Source organism: Nannobrachium achirus, assembly GCF_963921795.1.
Source record: "Nannobrachium achirus genome assembly, chromosome: 7".
In the NCBI taxonomy this organism is placed as follows: domain Eukaryota; kingdom Metazoa; phylum Chordata; class Actinopteri; order Myctophiformes; family Myctophidae; genus Nannobrachium; species Nannobrachium achirus.
Window position 1 is genome coordinate 99,847 of NC_137816.1, and position 23,214 is coordinate 123,060.

The 23,214-nt window shown below is 41.5% G+C and overlaps 1 protein-coding gene across 1 annotated transcript; it reads left to right on the top strand.

Annotated features, from left to right (window-relative positions):
* Positions 1-429: 429 nt before the first annotated feature.
* Positions 430-23,124, top strand: LOC308288046 (uncharacterized protein; the record flags this gene model as incomplete). The annotated part of the gene is made up of 10 exons (XM_080729389.1): positions 430-547; positions 5,885-6,190; positions 6,774-7,058; positions 8,394-8,504; positions 10,310-10,366; positions 13,414-15,295; positions 16,432-16,605; positions 18,661-18,834; positions 19,051-19,242; positions 22,602-23,124. The coding sequence occupies 10 exons, from the start codon at positions 430-432 to the stop codon at positions 23,122-23,124; spliced, it is 3,822 nt and encodes a 1,273-aa protein (XP_080585515.1).
* Positions 23,125-23,214: the final 90 nt, after the last annotated feature.

Consider the following 23,214-nt stretch of genomic DNA (forward strand, 5'->3'; position numbering starts at 1 on the left):
GTGTGTGCGTGCGTGCGTGTGTGTGCATGTGTGTGTGTGCATGCTCAGCTAGCACCAGGTGGAAAAGGTACTCAAATGTTTTACTTGAGTAAAAGTATCACCAAAGCAATGCAGAAATACTCTGGGGGGAGCGTTTTGCTGTTTCTATGTGTCATCTTACGGACCCATTACATTGAAAACTTAGCAACATCACTGATGAGGTGTTGAGAGGAAACTCCTCCTCCCTTGTCATCTGATCTACAGCACTGTACACTCTTTGTCTGGGTGAGTTTGAGGAAGTGACAACGTCCTCGGGTGAACTCAGATTAAGATGAAAAAAGAGTTCCAGACTATATAGCATTCGGTGATTGGGGAATAGTTGAATTCAGTATTATTTCAGTAAACAACAAAGTATAATCGTTACTCTTCAGGGAGGAGCAGGAAGAGACGATGGCGCGTTGCTCGGGCTCACATTCATTCTTCCAAGTCACGCTGTGGACTCTGAAGTCATGGATGGTGATTTATCTCTACATGTCATGGACCGACTGTTACAGCGCTTCTGTCACAGGTAAAGTTAAGGTTGTTGGCTCCTTTCTGAACCTCTCCTTCCGGCCGCTTTTCTGAGCTTTCCCCTGGAGATAGCGAACAGCAGCCAGTGGTGTAGTAGAAGTAAAATGATTGAAAATCTGAAATACTTAAGTAAAGTACAGACTTTCAACTCTTCGGTATTTACTGCTCTTTTACTGAAAATGTCCTGCAATGCACTTTTTCCACAGGTTTCTTTCCGTGTTCTGCCTTTTATTTTTATTTTTCATGGAGAATGGAGCGTATCGGTGATCGGTAAAACACTGTTAGGTGGGTCAAGTGTAGAGCAGGCAGTGTGCTGTTTAGGCTGTTTAGACCCACCAGGCAGTGCATCTGTCCATCTGCCTGCCTGTGTGTTTGTGTGTATGCAAAGGTTGTTAGAAACCTGGGGGTGCCTGCTAGCTTGTGTGTATGTGTGTGCTTGTGTGGCACATTGTGTGTGTGTGTGTGTGTGTGTGTGTGTGGGGAAATGTGCGCTAATGCTGCTGCAGCGTCAAATAGGAGCGACAGAGGAAAATTACAAACATGCCGATACAAGACTTGCTCAAGCGGGCAACTAACTTTGCTCTACAGACTGAGCTACAAAAGCATGGACTGCACTAACAAGCTGAACAGTGTGTTTAATGATACAAATACTGCAAAGAAAATCCAAGGCTGAGATAACAGCCAACGTTATTTTGAAATGTAAAGAATGAGCTTCCTGCAGCAGGTGTGTTTGTGTGTATTACTATATGGGGTATTGAAGTTTGAAGAGCTCACGGCAGTAGATTAATACTTTTCCCCCTTCTCTGTAGCAGTATATTGTATGACTCAAATAGAAAATTGATAATTTTCAGGTTAGTGTGTCATAGTACATTATTATAGATGTCTAGTAGGCTATGGTTGAAGCATTCTATCTTGTGATTATGAATATGACTTGTTGCAATCAATGTTGTTGAAATTGCGTTGCAATTGTGTTTGTAATGTATTGTGTGTATAACTGTGTGACAAAGTGCAGTTTCCATGCATTCCAGGGGTTTTGACCCCCCCAAAACCCCAAATCTTTAATTATTTTTTTAAGACAGGAGGTGTCCCTTATTTGAATCTCTGGGAGTTGGCAACCCTAGTCACATTGTTGACTACAGTATGTGCGGAAAGGGAGTTAACAGTTCGTGTGGAGTCACGTTGCCCTCTTCTGGTAACATTGGTGTACTGCTGCTACTCTGTACAGTGGTGATTCTGATATTGACTTTAGTAGGCCTACTGTTGTAGGCTCCAGGGTGCTCGCCAACAAGCTTAGCTCTTTGGCTGACTGGTTAACGTACGCGCCGTCCATGGTTGCGTTCGGACCCCCCGGATTCCGGCGAGCATGGTCGCGCTTCCAGGTAGAGGGGACAACTGTAGGCTCCGGGGTGCTGCGTTGGCCGTTCGCCAACAAGCTTAGCTCTTTGGCTGACTGGCCCTGTTAAGTAGCGGCCCGGGTTCGTCCCCCTGGTTGTTGCCTTGCGTTCATGCTACACTATTATTATGAATACTGTAGTGTACGTAGTTTAACCTTGTAGATTGGCTGTTGTTAAAACATTTAGATACATATTGAAACATCTTGAAAAATGTGGATTGATTTTGAACATTGAATCATAATTAAACAGATCTTCTCTTATGGAGGTCCCTGGCACAACTATTATTTTAAGATGGGGTTGTCAAATGAATTACATTTTGTTCAATTCAGTTCTCCTTGACATGAAAATGTTTGAGAACCACTTTTCCACCGTGCCTGATCATTTAAAGAGTTGATTGAGTTGAACTACTTGAACGTCCACCATCCATATTCTGGTATTCAGTTGCGAGCTTGTAGACCTGCTATTCTCATCAGGGACATCAGCCAAAATTAGCCTGTATTTTTGGTGAAGAGATTTGGTGTAGTGGGAAAAAAGCACTATGCTAGATGTGCTCCCCCACAAAGTATACTGTGATCTACACCAGGCTCTGGTTATAGGCAGAGCGACGCGTTGTGAGCTTGTATCTGCTATTTTCAGAGCGCAACACCTGAGCGCAACCAACCACACTAGTATAGTTTTTATTTGTTGAAGAAATTGTCAATATATTTAGTCTTAGTTTTAGTAATCATAACTTAGTTTTTATTTAGTTGTTTTCGTCAGTGAAAAAAGGTAGTCGTCAAACATTGTTTGTCATACTTTTAGTCGATAAAAGCAACACTACTGGGAGCGGACCGGTACAACCACAGTCTGATAATAGCGACTTTAAGCTAGATGATTTTCAGGACGCGTAGCGGTCAAAATGGTTAAGCAAAGCCTCAGCGGCGACGGGGTCCCACCCCTTTCACTGAACACTTTGGTTCCCATGGCGACACGTACACGCAGCAGACGGAGTAGGAGCTACGTGGGAAGGGACCTTCTGCCGTAGTAGAGACGGCTGCGGCGACGGCAGGTTTATCTATCGAGCACGGATCATTTCCGGTTACCGTTGTCATCTGCCGTTGCCGTAGCGTTGCTTAAGGTCGCTACTATTGTACTGGGAGCTGACCGGTGTCACGAGTTAATCCTATCGGCTTGTTAAATAGCAATAGATAGGAACTACCCTGACCTAAAAGTAAGCTGTGTGTGTGTGTGCGTGCGGTGTGTGCGTGTGCATGTCAAACTAAAACAAAACGGCACTGTCCCCAGTGTTGGGAAAGTTCACTTTCAAAACGAACTAGTTCAAGTTCAAGTTCAAAACTTCTAAAATGAACTAGTTCATTTCCTAGTTCATAATTCTACATGTTGAAGTTCATGGTTCCCCAAAATGAACTACTAACTTAGTTATTTTTAGTTATTTTTTTAACCATAATATTTTTATACTTTTGGCTATTCAAAATGTTTTTTTTTGTTACGTTGCTGCAAGCTATTATTTGTCAAAATTATTGACAAAGCCCAAATAGAACCACACACAGCAATTACCGTATTTCATCCAACTTAACATTGAAGTGCCCACAATATTTAGGTGCCCACCACTAGTGCCCAGTCTTCCTGCACCCTCATAATGACTGACCACTCACTGACTTTTCATTTAGACCACCAGGATATAGGTGTAATACATGATAATAGATTCTATTGTGTTATAACCACTATCATAATCTATTATAGTGTATTATAATTATCATAGTAATACATTAATAATTTATAGTGTATTACAGTTATAATCCATTATAGTGTATTATAATTTAGGATAGTTGTAATACAAATTTATATTGTATTATAATCACATTTAAGGGTCCATTTGTTTCTTACCAATAGGGCTACGTTTGTGTAATGGAAAATGTAGATATTTTGATGTGGTGAGGTGTGGTGTGGTGTGGTGTGGTGCGGTGTGGTGCAAAAGCCGCAGTCAAAAAGGGGCTTATTGTGAAGTCAGAGGTTTCTAAAGGTCGTTCCCATCTGCATGTTTAAGTGTTGTTTAAAATAGCTGCTCTACAAGCTCACGTTGTCTTGTGGATGCGACGCGTTGTGAGCTTGCAGATCAGCTGTTTTCGGCATGCAACACACACAGGTCATATGGCGAAGTAGTCAGGCTTTACTTGCGTTGCGACCTGCGAGACGTAACGAGGAAGAGAAGCACCCAGACCAGCTGGGTGTTATTGGAGCATAATGTGAAATGTGAATGAAAAGAAAGACGCAAGGACAGAAGACCGCGGAGCGAACGAGCCGTCGAGCGCCGTTCATGGACGTCAGAATGAATGCGTTCGACAATAGCGTTCATCAAGCGGAAACAAAGAACGTTCAGTTCACGTTCACCCAAAATATGAACGCGTTAGTGAACGATCGTTCTTTTAACGCGTTCGGGTACAACACTGACTGTCCCCCAATCTCAACACTTTGCATGTCCACTCACCAACTGGCCACGGCCAGCTCTGTCATTGGCCAACACAGCCGGAGCGAGATGCTGGATATGGTCCGTTCAGATGCGGGTAAACAACCTGTGGTCTTTTTGTTGTTTTTATATTTTCTTCTTTTTTTCCCCCTGTAGGATCTTTCTTCTTTTTATGTATTGGTCTCTGCACATTCACGACGCTGGTTCTCACAACAGCTGGACAGTCAACAATAACTTTCTATCGTACGCGAAGCTCCACTATGCTCCACTCCTGCGAACTATAAGGCACCGGAGGACAGCGCTATCCATCCGTCCCTTATCTTTTGCAACCGCCGTCGAGTTGTGGCCTCCGTATGTACGTTAAAGTCAAAGCTATATCGTCTTCCACGCCGCAGCTCGTAACACACGAACCGCCACGCTCTTCAAACACTTCCTTCTATCCTTGTCCCCGCGTGATGACGTCCATTCATATAGCCGTGCCTCCAGTAGCCGGCCTCCACCATCATGACGTACAGAGACAGTGCCAAAACAATAAAATAAAATAACCAAACCATGTGTGCAGTGTGTGGAAAGATATGTGTAAGCCTATGATGCACAACATCCTAACATCTCCCCCATAAAGAAAATATAAAATAGATTTTTTCTTTACACTGCCAATAACCTAATTCTTCCTGCCCTACCAACCTAACCTCCCACTGCCCTAGAGAGTGTGTCCGCAATGACGTTATTCTTCCCTGCTACATGCTACAACCACAGTCTGATACTGTTGTACTGGGAGCTGACAAGTACAACCACAGTGTGTTACTGTTGTACTGGGAGCTGACCGGTACAACCACAATCTAATACTGTTGTACTTGGAGCTGACCAGTACAACCACAGTCTGATACTTTTGTACTGGGAGCTGACCAGTACAAAGACAGTCTTATGCGGCAGTGAGCTTGTAGAACATTTTTGCTCAAGTGAAAAAAAAGAAAAGAAAAAAAGATCTATGGAGGTTTTTCTGCACTGCTAAATAATAATAATAATAATTACAGTGTCCAAAACCGTTTGTTTTGTATTTATCATTTAAAAAATGATTTAAACTAGTGAAAACAGCCGATCTACAAGCGCACAACGCCTCGCGGTGCGAGGCGTTGTGTGCTTGTAGATCTGCTGTTTTCACTACTTTTGTGCAACGGCCTTGCCCTTGTATGATGAAACAGGGCTTTGCTTTGCGAAAAAAATTACCAAATTTGAAACTTGGAGATACAAGGTTTCTGCCCGACAGTGACGATTTACTTTGTTGGCCGCCCAGCCCCCAAAATGGAACAAAGGCCGACATTTTATTTGTATTCTTTTCCTAATGGCCGGCCTGGACCGGACGGGAATGAACCAGCCGTTCGGGAGTTGTCCCGCTTTTCCCAATGGCCAGCACGTCCCTGCTCATTGTTGACTTTATCTGTTCAAATTGACTGAAATAATCTTCTCTCCACAGCTCAACAAGATGGGATTTACATTCCACCACAAGGAATCCGAGTCCTTCGCCTGCTTCCAGACACTAGCTCTGTTACTAAACCCATCACTGGCATCCTGTGGAAACATGAACCCAATAAAGCAGTAGAATGGGATCTGGGTTTTGGTCCTGATGTGGATTACTACGGGACATTTAAAAAACGCACAGAACTGGATAAAGAAACCGGACAGTTGGTCATCAACAATATGACCATAGAAGACATTGGAGAATACTCTGTTTACATCAACGGTCGACTGCTGAACAAGACTTACACGGTTAAACAGATGAGTGAGTATGAACTGTGTCCTGTGAAGATCATGTGTCATCATGGGTCTACCATAATATACAATGTTTTCTGTCCACATAAATGTTCATTTGAATTGAAGTTTTGGTTAATAGAATGTGTAGGGGTGGGGGATCCAGATCAATGGGGAAAAAGGGTAACAATAGGAAGATTATGTTTTGTACAGTCTGTGATAGTGAAGAGAATCGGTGCTCTGCTCTATTCTACAAAGTTGTAAAATACCAGAACCTTTTTTAAACTTGTCTGGGAACATATGGGTGCATATGAAAAGAACATGTATTGTGACTCATAGCAGTGTGACAATGGCTTCTTTAACCATAAAAGCACACGTACATTTAAGCAGTGAATCACATTGTTTGACGCTGGTGGGTGTGTTGGTAAAATGCGAACTGTGTTTGAATCCCTCTAGAACAGCGGTGTCCTGTCTGGCCCGCGTGATGATTTTGATATATATCTGCGCCATAAACCTTACCTGAGGAAGATCAGAAAGGCAACATGTGTTTTGTTTTAACTGCAGTCTGGAGACAACATCAGCAGTAAGTTGTCTTCATTCTGTTTCCTCAACAGAGAAAGTTCCAAAGCCAGTCGTGGCCACAAAGGAACCTTGCGATTCTAGCTCCACCAGCTGTGAAGTGGACTGTTTCTTTCATGGGGAGTATGCAGACGTCACAGAGTCAGGACCAATCACCTATCTCTGGAAGAAAGATGAAGGGGAATGGATGGTGTCTGACTCTAACCGGCTGATTGTCACCAGGGATGAAGATGGGAAAGTTAAAACATTAATTTGTGAAGTGAAGAACGTGTTCAGCATGGAGCGGAGTGATCCTGAACCCAACCTGCTTTATCATGAAGGTCTGTAGTTTACTACACCATGTGAACACATTGGCCCTCATGTATCAAGGGAGTGTAAAAATCTACATACCTGTATTTTATTTCCTCAAATTTTGCATTGGCCAACATTGAAGCACTTGGCATTTATGAAATTGTCCTACCTGGCCAATCCTGCCCTACATTTGATCCCAGCATTGCCGGCTGAATTTAAATATTAAAGAAACACCCCTATTTTGCGACCAGAACAAACAGAATACGGCATAGCAGTGGGCCACTGGGATTACCATTTATTCTGTAGCCTACCAGCCTACATGAATACACCACACCAGCAGTCACATCGTCATGAATGGAAGCGTGTTTGAGAGCTTACACTAAAATAAAGCAATACATTTCCCCATGAGCCACATATGGGCTGGCCATCTCCCCGGTGGCCAAAATAAATCATCCAAAGTGTGCGTGTGCTGGGCACAGCCAGGTTTGGAGCGGGTATTATAGTACTCACTTCACTGTATGATTTAGACACACATGGCTTTGATGGCTGTGAGCAGAATGTAAACAACCTAAAACATGTACACATGGTGGCTAAAGAGTTAATTAACCTTAAGTGTGTTTCATATAATGTCCATTATTTAAAGGAGACATCCAGACCAAAACACATATAGGGTTAAATCTGCCTTTTATCATACCCCTTCATACCTGCTTTAGTTGATTTTTTTCATAGCTGCCCCTGTTGCTAGATTTCGGCTGCCCCTGTTGCTAGATTTCGCGGGCTCTCTCATAACACAGTGGATTGTCCTTAGGCTAGTGCGGTTATTTCTTTAGCTTCAAAGTTAGTATTTTTTGATTGGATTGTGTTTACACAACGTCCTGAGACCAACCAAACCGCTGTTTTGACCTCACAGGCACCGTTACATGTCAAACGGCTTCTGCTCTGCACCAGAGCAGGGAGAGGAGAGGCTAGAAAGGGAGGGGAGGGAGGTGTCTGTTTGACAAGTAAGGGTGCCTGTGAGGTCAAAACAGCGGTTTGGTTGGTATCAGGACGTTGTGTAAACACAATCCAATCAAAAAATACTAACTTTGAAGCTAAAGTAATAACCGCACTAGCCTAAGGACAATCCACTGTGTTAGTTATGAGAGAGCCCGCGAAATCTAGCAGCAGGGGCAGCCGAAATCTAGCAACAGGGGCAGCTATGAAAAAAATCGACTAAAGCAGGTATGAAGGGATATGATAAAAGGCAGATTTAACCCATATGTGTTTTGGTCTGGATGTCTCCTTTAACCAATTTGTGAACAACATGCAGAACATGTTTATTTATTCTTGAATTGAAAATAAATTAAACCCTTTATTCTCCTTAGGACCTCCACCCAAACCTACACCCACAGAAGCCATTATTGTTGGAGCCATCGTTGCTCTCCTCCTTGCTCTCCTCCTTGCAGTTGGCTTGGTGTTGGGGGTGATATTTCGTGGTAAGTTTGTCTAATGATTTTAAGTTACATAACATACATTAGTTGGTCGGACATTGCACTGCCTTTAATGTTATATGCTGTACAGTATGTGTGCTGTAGGTGTGGGCGTATCTACAGTATACTTGCTGGAATACGTCATACTTTAACACATTAAATGCCCACGTGGTGCCCACGCGCCAATCTCTTTGATGTTTACGTGTGCCCATCGACGCGTTCGACGCGTTGTACAGTAAACTATACTGTACTGTAGCTACTGTACTTGGCTACCGCGGTGATGAAACAAACTCCATTTCCCAAAATGCTGCGCAAAATCACGTGACCAGGACGTGCTGTCTGTCTCGTTGACTCCTGTTTAGCGGCTGCACAAAAATGCAGTTTTCTCCGGATTATTTTCTTTTTTTTCTTTTTTTCTCAAAACGGCGGCCTCTTCTACCGGCCGTAACACAAACACTGTGGCTTAGAATTGATAAAAAACGGTCCTGACTGAAAGAAAAAATTTTCACGAAATAAACAGGACATGCTTGGATTACATTTACTCGGATTACTTTTCTCGACAGTACTTCGAAGGTAGGTAACATGGCGGGTTGCCATGGGCACCAGCAAATTAAATGTTGAATAATTCTGGGCACCCGATGTGTTAAGACAGTGGTTCTCAACCTTTTTGGGCCGTGACCCCCAAAATAATCATATTTTAACAGGTGACCCCCCCACCCTACGAGCACTAAGAGTTTGGGAATTACATTTTGTATAACACAGTTCTTTTGTGAAAATAGCAGATCTACATGCTCACAACGCTTCGCATTGCGAGTTGTTGTGAGCATGTAGATCAGCTATTTTCACAATTTCTGCCTCAAATACTTGACAATTTGGCTAATGTTTAATTTGTTTTAGAGGTATTAAAACGTCCTTAAATTGTCACTTTATAAATGTGCAGATACCCTCTATAAACTTAAAACTTTATGTTGGTTTGTTTGTTTAAAGAGAAAACAATGTTGCACATTATGTTAATCATCTCGGGACCCCCAAAACCACAGCTTTAAGAGATATTGTGGACTTCATGCACGCAATCGCTTGTTGCGACCATCAGGTCACAGTTACTATCAAAACCTCCACTTCATGTCCGTCAGTCAGTCCGTCACACTAATACACAACATTACGTTACCTATCGACTTCAGTTCCTCCCTCCCATAGTTCCTCCCTCCCATTCCATCCATGAAGGCAGGTCACAAAAGTTTGTAAGTTAGTAACACTCCACAGACACATGTGACTGAGTGTTATACCAAATGTGTAACTTAGAGTTACACATTTGCTGTAACACTCAGTCATGTGTCTGTGGCGTGTCACTGATTGTCTGTGGCTTCACTCTTCTAACCTCACTCAGCTGTGCCCATCCTCTCACAGTTGTATAACACACAGTCTGGGTGTGTCTTTCACAGACAGCTCAGCTGTTTAACCGATCAGTGTGTGTGTGTGTGTGTGTGTGTGTGTGTGTGTGTGTGTGTGTGCGTGCGTGCGTGCGTGCGTGCGTGCGTGCGTGCGTGCGTGCGTGCGTGCGTGCGTGCGTGCGTGCGTGCGTGTTTTGGGGGAAATCTCTTCTCGCTTGTTACTTGTATGTTTATGTCCAAAGTATAGTTTATATAAATGGAATCTAAAGTTTAATTTAGTTTTATGTTACTGTTTTTTTGTTCTTCAAATGTATGTTTTTAAATGTTTTTATATGTGGAGGTACCTTAGGGCACCGCTAATGTTACTGCATGTCGTGTCGTGTCATGTCATGTTGTCACTGTGTTTGAATTTCATCTCAGATCGTATACGGAACATGTTTTCTTCACCTGAGTCTAAGCGTGAGCGTGATCCTGAAGGTCAGTGAGTTTGAGAACTTTATTCATACGGGTGATGACATGCCAAAAATAAAAATAAAATACAATTAAAATTAAAGCTGCAAGCAGCGATGACCAGGCCCTCGCAGCTCTACCCACATCACAAGGGGCAGCAGCCAATCAGAAGAGGGGGCGGGGCTAGTTTAACCAATTAAGCTGAAGGACTCTTAATCAAGCCATATGACGCCACCCACACGTCTGTACGACAAACGGTTCATGAGATAAAGAGGCACTTCCTGTTTGGTGAAGGGCACTTCCTGTTTGGCGAAGGAAGTGCCGATTAAGGTTAAGGACTCTTAATCAAGTCATATGATGCCACCCATGTGTCTGTACGACAAACGGTTCATGAGATAAAGAGGCACTTCCTGTTTGTCGAAGGGCACTTCCTGTTTGGCAAAGGAAGTGCCAAATATGGTAAAGGGCTCTTAACCAAGTCACGTGACACCAGCCACGAGTCTGTACTGCGAACGGTTCATGATTTATAGAGGCACTTCCTGTTTGGCGAAGGGCACTTCCTGTTTGGCGAAGGAAGTGCCAATTAAGGTTAAGGACTCTTAATCAAGTCATATGATGCCACCCACGCGTCTTCACAACAAACGGTTCATGAGATAAAGAGGCACTTCCTGTTTGGCGAAGGGCACTTCCTGTTTGGCGAAGGAAGTGCCAAATATGGTTAAGGACTCTTAATAAAGTCATATGACACCAGCCACGAGTCTGTACGACAAACGGTTCATGATTTATAGAGGCACTTCCTGTTTGGCAAAGGGCACTTCCTGTTTGGCGAAGGAAGTGCCAAATATGGTTAAGGACTCTTAATCAAGTCATATGACACCAGCCACGAGTCTGTACGACAAACGGTTTAAGATTTATAGAGGCACTTCCTGTTTGGCGAAGGGCACTTCCTGTTTGGCGAAGGAAGTGCCAAATATGCTTAAGGACTCTTAATCAAGTCATATGACACCAGCCACGAGTCTCTACGACAAACGGTTCATGATTTATAGAGGCACTTCCTGTTTGGCGAAGGGCACTTCCTGTTTGGCGAAGGAATTGCCAAATATGGTTAAGGACTCTTAATCAAGTCATATGACACCAGCCACGAGTCTGTACGACAAACGGTTCATGATTTATAGATACACTTACTGTTTGGCGAAGGGCACTTCCTGTTTGGCGAAGGAAGTTTGATGCTTCACCACGGGCACGCCGTTTTATGAAAACTCACGATTCGCACAACTTTTCATCGTTAAGGTGTCTTGAGTATGCCGAGCGAACTTGAAGTTGAGCCGATTAACTCCCTAGGAGGAGTTCGTTAAAGTGCGACCTGTGAAAACGGCCAAAAATGCACCAAAACGCCACTAATTAGTCAAAATGGCTGACTTCCTGTTTGGTTTCGGACATGGCGCCAAGAGACTTTTTTGTGAGTCCTGACATGATACAGGCGTGTACCGATTTTCGTACATGTAGGTGAAACCGTATGGTGGGGCTTGAGGCACGAAGTTTTGTAGGGGGCGCTATTGAGCCATTAGGCCACGCCCCCTTTTGATTTTTTTTAAATACGAAATTTTTCGCCACTTGTGATGTGTGTGCAAAGTTGCACAACTTTTGGAGTACGTTTTGCGGCTCAAAAACGCGATTCATTCGGCGGAATAATAATCTTTGCAAAAACAATAGGGTCGTCAACACACTGTGTGTGCTCGGGCCCTAAAAAGAGAGAACTAAAATATATATGCTAATATGATTGATGACTTACGTCACATATCGCCTTCACTGTACGGGTACTATACTGTATATAGACCCTATTCACGGCCCGCCCACGCACGCGCACTCAGGGAATTTCTCAGCAACTTCCTGGTGCTGACGTCAGCTTTGGAGGGTAAAATAACATAGAAATTGCTGGACTTAAAGCCAACAAATCATTATTTCGAACGGTAAAGTAAATTATAACGCTTTGTGCCTTTTACTATCTTGTTTTCTTGATCATGCTAGCTGTATTTTATACATTACTTTTCGGAAATTGCATTAAATTTGCGATTTCTGTGTTAACTCTATGGGATATTAGTATTTTTCCCCTTCAACTGTGACGTCAGCACCAAGAAGTTGCGTGTCGTGAATTCGGTCAATTGTACTGCTGGGTGATGGCGAAATGAATGAAGCTGGGTATAACTAGGGGTCTGACAGTAGCTTTGTAGAGGGGGGAGAGTGGGGGGAGGTTGGAACATTAAAATAAACAGGAAAAAACAGAATAATCTTTTCACTGATGAAAAAATGCCCTACTATACGTATTCATAGTCAGGCGATGTGCAATTCATTCTAGGTAGACTTAAATTAATGTGTGTGTGTGTGTGTGTGTGTGTGTGTGTGTGTGTGTGTGTGTGTGTGTGTGTGTGTGTGTGCGCTTGCGTGCGTGCCTGCCTGCCTGCGTGCGTGCGTGCGTGTCATAGAGTATCCACTAAGAGTTTTTCCATCACCAGACAGTGATCCACCAGAACATAGTATGTACAAGATGTTTCTCTTTTGTTATTACTTGTCTAGTGTTTATTAATTTAGCTATGATGTATCATTGGTTTCAGCAGCCATTTTCTATTTGCGTTTTCTGCCATTCCTATGTTGGGGATTAAATTGGGTATATATTTTCCAAACCACACGTTAACACAATACTTTTTTTTTAATAAAAAAAAAATGAGCTCAAAAGGTGTTTCAGCCTGACATGTTGTGAGCTTGTATATCAGCAGTTTAAGTGGTTAATTAGTAAATAATGTAGATCAGACGTCAAACAAAATACTTTTACATAGCTCAGCGATGAGTGTGAGCTGGTAGATTGCCTATTTCCGTTGTTTGTAGTATGACAAATCATGTTCGGCTTGAGTGGTTAATCCTTGTCAATAATTTAGATCAACTGAGATCAAACTGCTTTTCCATAGCTCAATGTCTACAGCAGCAGAAACATGATTCCCTTTTATCATTAGAATGACCAAAAGCTCTCATTGGAGGACCACATCTACCATAACATGTTTTGTTCTTTGGTCATTTAGAAACTCCTGATCCTGTGTATCAACAACTCAAGTATAATCTGAAGGAGAAATTTGAGTGTTTGTTGGAGTGGATCCCAAAAGGAGGACCAAAAACACTTCTGAACAAGATCTACACAGAGCTCTACATCACAGAGGGAGACAGTGGAGAGGTCAATAAAGAACATGAGATCAGACAGATTGAAACAGCATCCAGGAAACCAGCCGGACTAGAAATACCAATCACATCAGAAGACATCTTTAAGCCTTTACCTGGACAAAATAAACCAATCAGAACAGTGATGACAAAGGGGGTGGCTGGTATTGGCAAAACAGTCTTAACTCAGAAGTACGCTCTGGACTGGGCTGAAGACAAAGCCAACCAGGATATCGACTTTGTATTTCCTTTCACTTTCCGAGAGCTGAATTTGAAAATGAAGACGACTTATACCCTGGTGGAACTAATTCATCACTTTTTTCATGAAATCAAGGAAGCAGGAATCTCCACCTTCAACAGTTCCAAAGTTCTGTTCATCTTTGATGGTCTAGATGAGTTTCGGCCTCCTCTACAGTTCCAGGTAAATAATATCTGGACTGATGAAACAAAGCCAACATCAGTGGACGTGTTATTGGCAAACCTCATCAGTGGTCACCTGCTTCCCTCTGCTCGCATCTGGATAACCACACGACCTGCAGCAGCCACCCGGATCCCAAAAGTTTATGTTGACAGGGTGACAGAGGTCAGAGGGTTCACTGACCCCCAAAAGGATGAATACTTCATGAAGAGATTCAGTGATGATGAGAACCAGGCCAGAACAGTCACTTCACACATCAAAACATCACGAAGCCTCCACATCATGTGTCACATTCCAGTCTTCTGTTGGATCACTGCTGCAGTTCTGGAGAACATGTTGAAAAAAGCGGTGAAAATATCACTGCCAAAGACACTGACTGACATGTACCTCCGTTTCATGGATGTTCAGTCTGAACAGACCAATGTGAAGTATCATGACAAAGATCAGAGACATGCTGACTGGAATCCAGAGAAGAATACAAGGGCCATTCTGTCTCTGGGAAAACTGGCCTTTGAACAGCTGAAGAAAGGCAACCTGATCTTCTATGAAGAAGATCTGATTGAGTGTGGCATTAATATCATAGATGCAACTGTGTACTCAGGAGTGTTCACCCAGACATTTAAAGAGGTGAAGGGTGGATGGTACAAGGAAGAGGTGTTCTGCTTTGTTCATCTGAGTGTTCAGGAGTTTCTGGCTGCTCTTTATGTCTTTGACACATTCATCAAAGATGGTGTCAACCTACTGTCAACCTCCATGTGGTCCAAGCTATTTAGAGGCAAATCTAAGATCAAACACCTCTACCAGAGTGCTGTAGATATGGCCTCACAGAGTGAAGATGGACACTGGGATTTGTTCCTCCGTTTCCTGCTGGGCCTCTCATTGGAGACCAATCAGAGTCTCTTACAAAGACTGTTGGGACAGACAGGAAGTAGACCACAGGCCAATCAGGAAACAGCCAAGGTCAATGAAAATCAATCTCCAGAGAGCATCAATATGTTGGGAGAGACAGGAAGTAGCAATCAGACCAATCAGAACACTGTCAAGTACATCAAGAAGAAGATAAGGGAGAATCCCTCGCCAGAGAGAAGCATCAATCTGTTCCACTGTCTGAATGAGCTCAATGATCACTCCCTAGAAGAGGAGATCCAACAGTCCCTGAGTTCAGGAAGTCTCTCCACAGAGAAACTCTCTCCTGCTCAGTGGTCAACTATAGCTGCCATGTTGCTGTCATCAGGAAAGGATCTGGATGTGTTTGACCTGAAGAAATACCAAGCTTCAGAGAAGGCTCTCCTGGGGCTGCTGCCACTGGTCAAAGCCTCGAGTAGAGCATTGTAAGTGCCCTGATAACTGGATACATTTAATATATTATATCATTGTTCTGTTATAGTGAAGATAATTCAAGCATTAAACTATTTCAACACTCCTCATATGACAAATAGTGAAAATAGCAGATCTACAGCTACCAGCATGTGAAGTGAGCTTGTATACCTGTATATGCCATTTTTGCTATTTTTGAAAGAAAAAAGTTTATCACGTTTGAAAATGTTTGAATTTTTATAATTTATAATGACACATACAAAATTGGTTAAGGGTTATCACTCCCAGAGAGCTTAAGCGAAAGTTCATTAAAATCAGCAGAAGTCTTCTTAAACTTGTTCAACATATCCAAGGCAGTCCAAATCACCTTGGTGAAACATAGACTAATCTAAATTGTGTGTGTGTGCGTGTGTGTGTGTGTGTGTGTGTGTGTGTGTGTGTGTGTGTGTGTGTGTGTGTGTGTGTGTGTGAGAGAGAGAGAGAGAGAGAGAGAGAGAGAGAGAGAGAGAGAGGGAGAGGGAGGGAGAGGGAGACAGAGACGTGAGTGCACAACAGTTAAACAATACAGAAGCAAAGTTTACAATTTATTTTGCTGATAGACTTGCAAAGAATTTTATGGAATGGGAATGACAACATAATGAGAAAATAATTATAGCATTGTTAATATAATATAATATATTCATTTCTAACATGTTTCTTTAAAACAAAACACAAACATATTGATTTCATCCACAAACGTTTGTTTCTCCAGGCTGAGTGGATGCAACGTCTCAAAGAGATGCTGTGAAGAGTTATCATCAGTTCTCTCCAACTCCTCTAGTTTGAAGGAAATTGATCTCAGTTACAATGATTTGACCGATTCCGGAGTGAAAAAACTCTCTGCTGGACTGGGGAGTCCAGACTGTACACTGGAGACACTTAGGTCAGTATTCCTGAACATGTACAGAACACCATTCATATCCTGGTTTAAATACATGGATATTAGCCTGACTATTAAAATATATATACTTTTAGGAGGAGGCAGACAAAGTCCGATACTGGATACATTATGCTATCGTTCTTTTACATAAATAAATCATAAAATAAAGACAACATGGTAATGTTTTTTATCACTAATAAACACATTATTATATCACAAATGTTTCTCCAGGCTGAGAGGCTGCAACCTGTCAGAGACATGCTGTGAGGAGCTATCATCACTCTTCAGCTCCAACTCCTCTAGTTTGAAGGAAATTGATCTCAGTAACAATGAATTGACCGATTCTGGAGTGAAAAAACTCTCTGCTGGACTGGGGAGTCCAGATTGCACGCTGGAGACACTCAGGTCAGTATTCCTGAACATTTTCAGAATACTATGCATATCCTCATTTAAATACATGTGTAAATTAGCCTGACTATATGTGTCCCAGCGCAGCTGGCGGCTAGTCATTGATTTTTTTTTTTTTTTTTTTTTCATTTTCATTTTTTCATTTCATTTGAAAGCTGGGGATCATAGCTACAAAATGATATGGTTGTGGAGATTGACCCAACAGTTTTGGCTTATAGAATGATGCCATGCTGAAATAGTACTTTTGAGATATTTTAAATACATTTCTAACCTGCAATGACCTGACTCCACCACATGGGGAGCAATCTTCAATTCATATTCAATTCAAAGAAGCTTTATTGGCATGAGAACACAAACGTTTACACAGTAGTGGAAAAAGTACCTACATTTTATAATTAAGTAAAAGTATCAATTCTGCAATGTAGAATCACTCTGTTACAAGTAAAAGTCCAGAATTAAAAATGTACTTGAGTAAAAGTACAAAAGTATTGGTATCCAAATGTACTTAAAGTACCAAAAGTAAAAGTACAAAATGTTTGAAAATAGCAGATCTACAAGCTCACAACGCGTCGCACCGCAATGAGCTGTGAGCTTGTAGATCGGCTATTTTTAAATAGCCTTGGTATAACATAGGGCTAAAGTGGTTTATGTATGTTTTAAACTTTAGTTATTGCTTTGTAGATTTTTATTTTAATAGTCCAAATTGTAGCCTATACACATTTTGGCCATTTGAAAATAGCTCACATTGTGAGCTTGTACATCTGCTATTTTAAAATATATATTTATTTAATACCGGACTTCTACTTGTAACAGAGTATACATTGCAGTAGGCAACTGCCTATAGTACTGATACTTTTATGAGAAAAGGAAAGTATGTCTTCCTATAGAGGCACAAAGTTCTATGGGGCACAGTTTTCGTCTACTCTACGTTGCTCTACGGGAATGCACGTGCGCAACACCAGAACTCATGCCCTATCGAAATTGGTCGGCTAACTGTGCTAACTGTGCTTTATGTAACATCATCGAGTGTTTGTGTAACTTCAGTCAGATTGAAGGATCATCTGACTCTGATAATAAACCACAATCTACAGGCTACGCTTAACCGCCTCGCGTTGTGAGCTTGTAGAAGAGCAAAAATAGAGTTTGGTCGCGTTTTATACAACAGATGCCTACGTTAGCCTGCAGCTAGCGCTAGCTAACGTTAGCGTTAGCCACTCATCAGCCAGTCATCCAGAATAGTCTACTAAGTCAATTTTCCAACGGCGAGTGAACGATTGCATTCCGTGTCCTTCATGGATTTTTTTCCCCTGGCTGTCAATGTTTTTATTGTCCAAAAAGAAAACGCTCTGAACGTTAAAACTAGACAGTTTACGATCATGACACTTTTCTGAGTCAATGCTAAGCAGTGACAACAAAGGACTCGGCTCGCATCCGGCTCAGGCAGGAAACGGAACGGATCCTTTTTTTCCAAACTCGAGAAGAAGAACAGCGCCAGAACAGCGCAATAATAAATAAATAAATAAATAAATAATAGATTAAATCATTATAACAACGTAACGTGGTTCATTTGGAACATACGTGGCACTACATTAACAGGATAAATACTGTGATTTGCAACGCTAGGTAATGGAGCGCCGATATTACCGCATTTGGCTACAAATGGCTAACACAGGGTGGTGATAACTAGCATGTTAGCTGTATTCTGGGAGGACCAACAGAATTATGTCCCGATCTCTCACATTAATTAAAAAAAAGTCTTATTTACATGCAGAGTTAAGCTCTGGCGTTTAAGTGAAATGTAGCCTGATATTTATGAAATGCTTTAGTGGCTTTATCGGTATTTTCAGTCCCTGTCTAAAGCTGTACTTTCCGAGATGACTGCCCCTCCATGAGATTGGGACACACACACACACACACATATATATATATATTAGAGGGAAGCAGACACGATACATTATGCTATATTTCATTTATAGAAAAAAATAAAGACAACATGGTAATGTTTTTTTTATCACTAATGAACAAATTATTGTATCACTAATGTTTCTCCAGGCTGAGTGGCTGTAAACTGTCAGAGACATCCTGTGAGGAGCTATCATCACTCTTCAGCTCCTACTCCACTAGTTTGAAGGAACTGGATCTCAGTAACAATGAATTGACCGATTCAGGAGTGAGAAAAATCTCTGCTGGACTGGGGAGTCCAGACTGTACACTGGAGACACTCAGGTCAGTATTCCTGAACATGTACAGAACACCATGCCCCTTTGGCATGTGTACGGTAAATTAGCCTGACTATTTAATATAGAATTTTAGAGGGAGGCAGACAAAGTCTGATACGGGATACATTATGCTATATTTCTTTTATAGAAAAAAATAAAGACAACATGGTAATGTTTTTTTATCACTAATGAACACATTATTGTATCACTAATGTTTCTCCAGGCTGAGTGGCTGTAACCTGTCAGAGACATGCTGTGAAGAGTTATCATCACTCTTCAGCTCCAACTCCTCTAGTTTGAAGGAAATGGATCTTAGTAACAATGAATTGACCGATTCTGGAGTGAAAAAACTCTCTGCTGGACTGGGGAGTCCAGACTGTACGCTGGAGACACTCAGGTCAGTATCCCTGAACATGTACAGAACACCAGACAAAGCCTGACAATAGCTATTGTAATTATAACTAGAAAGGTGCAATTCTGGGGAATTATGGTCACACTGACGCTGGCCATTTATATTTTATATTGTGATATTGTCTGATTGGACTTAATATTGTCCAAGATATCTGGAATTCTCAACTCAGATAACTTCTGTCAAAAGGTTAACAAAAACAGGTTCACTTTAGCTGTATAAAAGTTCCCAGACCTAGAACAATAGTGTGTTGCCTATAGCAACCACACTCATAGAGGACCCCACTCACCCGGCCCATAAGCTGTTGACCCGCTCCCAACGGGCAAGGGGCTGCATCAAAGCTAAAAATGATGTTAGACTGTTGAACTCTAATCCACAATAAATGCACTTTCACAGTTCTGCCTTGCTGTACTGTTAATATAGTATGTCAATGCTGCCATGTAATATCGTCTAATAAATGCTGGATATGCTACTACTGTTTTTAATATGCTGCTCAGTTTTATGCTGAGGATTTTATGCATATTTATTGATAGTTATTTATTGTACATTGCTGGTCCTGAGTACGATTTTCTTTTCATGCAAACATGCAAATGACAAACCAAATTAATGTTGACAGGCTTCACACATAATAACAACCATGTTGTGTGTGTGTGTGTGTGTGTGTGTGTGTGTGTGTGTGTGTGTGTGTGTGTGTGCGTGCGTGCGTGCGTGCGTGCGTGCGTGCGTGCGTGTGCGCGTGCGTGCGTGTGTAGGTTGTCAGGCTGTATGGTCTCAGAGGAAGGCTGTTCTGCTCTGGTCTCAGCTCTGAGATCCAACCCCTCCCACCTGAAAGAGCTTGATTTGAGCTATAATCACTTGGGAAACTGTGTGGAGCATCTCTCTGCTGGAGTGCAGGATCCAGGCTGGGGATTGAAGACTCTCAGGTAGGGAAAGACACGCTGCAAATGGCTTCTAGTAGGTTTAGAGGAGCGAAATAATACGATGATGCTGTATAGCAGGGCTTTTCAACTGTTCTGTGCCCTAGACAATTTGTCCCTTTCATCAATTCTAAACATTAATATGAATGTTGGTGCTTAAAGGACAACTTTTTTTTTACAACAATATTTTAGATTGTACTTAGAAAAAAGAAAAGGTTAGTGTTAAAATGTTTTCATTTACTTCTTTCCATTGTTTATTGCATGCGGGCATGTGTACAAGTGCCTATGTGTCTTTTTTTAGACACAATACGCTTTTTTAGACACTACTAGCCCCCATAAGTCATATTTATCCATGAAAGATTATGGTGCTGTCCACAGACTTTTAGGTTTTATCCCTTTTCAAAAACCTGGGGGGAGGCGGGGCTTAAGGTTCCGTTGCATTCCCTATGGAAGTCACATGTTTCGATAAGGGAAGCTTCCCTTAAGCTTTCCTTAAGGCTGGATTTAAGGGAAGAGGTATTCATAAGGTAAGCTATTAGGCAATCAGCTTAAAAAATTTCCTTTAATGTGAAAATGCACTCTGCTTCGAGACTCCACTCCATCACAACATGGTCGATGTACTGACTGACAGACAGTAAAGGGTCACATGTATTTGTGAAAATAAGACAAAACTATTTATACACAGTGATTACTCTAAAGTAACATACATGTGTGGGTAAATCATTTTAATTTCTATAGTTGAATAACCATGCTGTATAGTATTGTTTAATGTTTCATGATATAAAATCATTATCAATATGTTGGGTGGAAACCTTTCTTATTATTTTTAAAAACATCTTAAAATAGTGAAAATAGACGATCTACAAACTCACAACACGTCACAATGTGCCATGTTGTAAGTTTGTAGAATGGCTACTTTCACAATTTTTCTCTTACGCTCTTGTATGACTAAGTAGCGTATACTAGCTATACGAAGAATGTAAAAGGTTTAATATGGATATTATGGAGATACAAGGTTTCTACACAACAGTGACTAAAGGCCATGGTTTCTGCTGTGGCGAATACTTTGATAATATTTGGAATTTATCAATAACACTTCAGCTTAACCACTTGTAGTTATAGTAAAACAGACCTGAGTTGCCTGCAGTACACTAGGTGTCTTCACCTAATATAGCAGATCTGCAACCTCACAATGAGTCACATTGTGACATGTTGTGAGCTTGTTGATCTGCTATTTTTGGTGAATGTTCCCCCCAGAATAGGGGGTTTAAGTGGTTAAACGCCAAATATAAAAGTTATTTTTGATCTGTCCTAATGGAAACAGATATTCTGTCAAATGTTGACATATTGTATCTTTAGGGGGGAAGATTTACATATTTGACATAAATGTAAGGTACTGTAAAGTAACAATGTAATTCATGCGTGCCATGGATTAATACGTTATTTACAGGGTGACCTGAAACAAACATGTTTTAGAACCTCTACTATAGACTATGAAGGCCTGACTTTGTCTGTTTTCCTCCCACAGTGTGGACCATAGTGGAGAGAAGAGGCTGAAACCAGGTGTGAGGAAGTGTAAGTGTTTATTCTGTTTTATTCATTAAATCAAAGCAGCACAAACAACATGTGACATTCACTCATTAACATCCTACTGTGAATAAAGATGATCATAATCATATGAGTAATTTGACAAGAAACACTCCCTGAGGTCGAGTAGCGTAGTTTTACACAAAGCCTACAAATAGCCTCCTAAGTGGGCGCCGGCTCTGGCGGCAAATGTCGCGAACGTCCTATTTACTGGTGCTATAGATCCCGCGAGAGTGTGTTTACTTGCGCTAGAGTCCTGCGAGAGTGTGTTGCTGGGACAGATAAAGGGCGATAATAAAGTAGATTTTCTTCTTTGTTGTGTCGCTGAAAAAAGCCACTTTAGTATGAACATTTTGATAATATTTGCAACTTGTGTTTTATTTTGTGATCCACAGTTTGAGATGTGTAGCTATGTAAGATTTGGAAAACAGAATTTGTAATTTTACAATGCTTAAAATGTGAGTTGCAATAAAATACATGTGAAGTGGATTTTGCGGTGTGTGTATATATATATATATATATATATATATATATATATATATATATATACCCTGTTAGAGTAAAGTCCTGTATTCAATATTTTACTTGAGTAAAAGTACAAAAGTATTGACATCCAATATACTTAAAAGACCAAAAATGGCAGGTCTGCAAGCTCGCACTGCAACACATTGTGAGCGTGTAGATATGGTATTTTACATAGCTAATTTTATAGCAAGTATGAAAAGAACAACATACTCAAGTAATCAAATTCCCAAGTAAAAGTACCGTAAACTATTATTAATATATTAATATCATATATTTTATTGTTATATATGATAGTAAACTGGTGGTGTGTGTTGTTTTCTCATCAGATGTTTGTGAACTCACACTGGATCCAAACACAACAAACAGAGACCTCATTCTGTCTGAGAACAACAGGAAGGTGACACGTGATGGAGGGAATCAGTATCCTGATCATCCAGACAGATTTAAGGACTGGAGACAGGTGATGTGTAGAGAGAGTCTGACTGGACGCTTTTATTGGGAGGCAGAGTGGAGTAGAGATGTTTCTATAGCAGTGACATATAGAGGAATCAATAGACAGGGTGATGACAGTGAGTTTGGATACAATGACGTGTCCTGGTGTCTGGAATGTGATGGTATTAATAAGAGGTACACTGTGAGTCACAATAAGAATGAAACTGTTCTCCCTGTCAGAACCTCCCCTGACCTCGGTAGAGTATCAGTGTATGTAGACTGTCCTGCAGGCACTCTGTCCTTCTACACAGTGTCCTCTGACACACTGACGCACCTGTACACCTTCCAGACCACATTCACTGAACTGCTATATGCTGGGTTCAACTGCTGGGGGCTTAACTCCTCAGTGTCTCTGTGTCAGATATAGGAGGAGGAGGGATGGTAGCAGGGTCAGGAGGTCAGAGGCGTGTATGCGTGTGTGAGCGTGCGTGTGTGAGTGCGGTACATTAGAATGGTG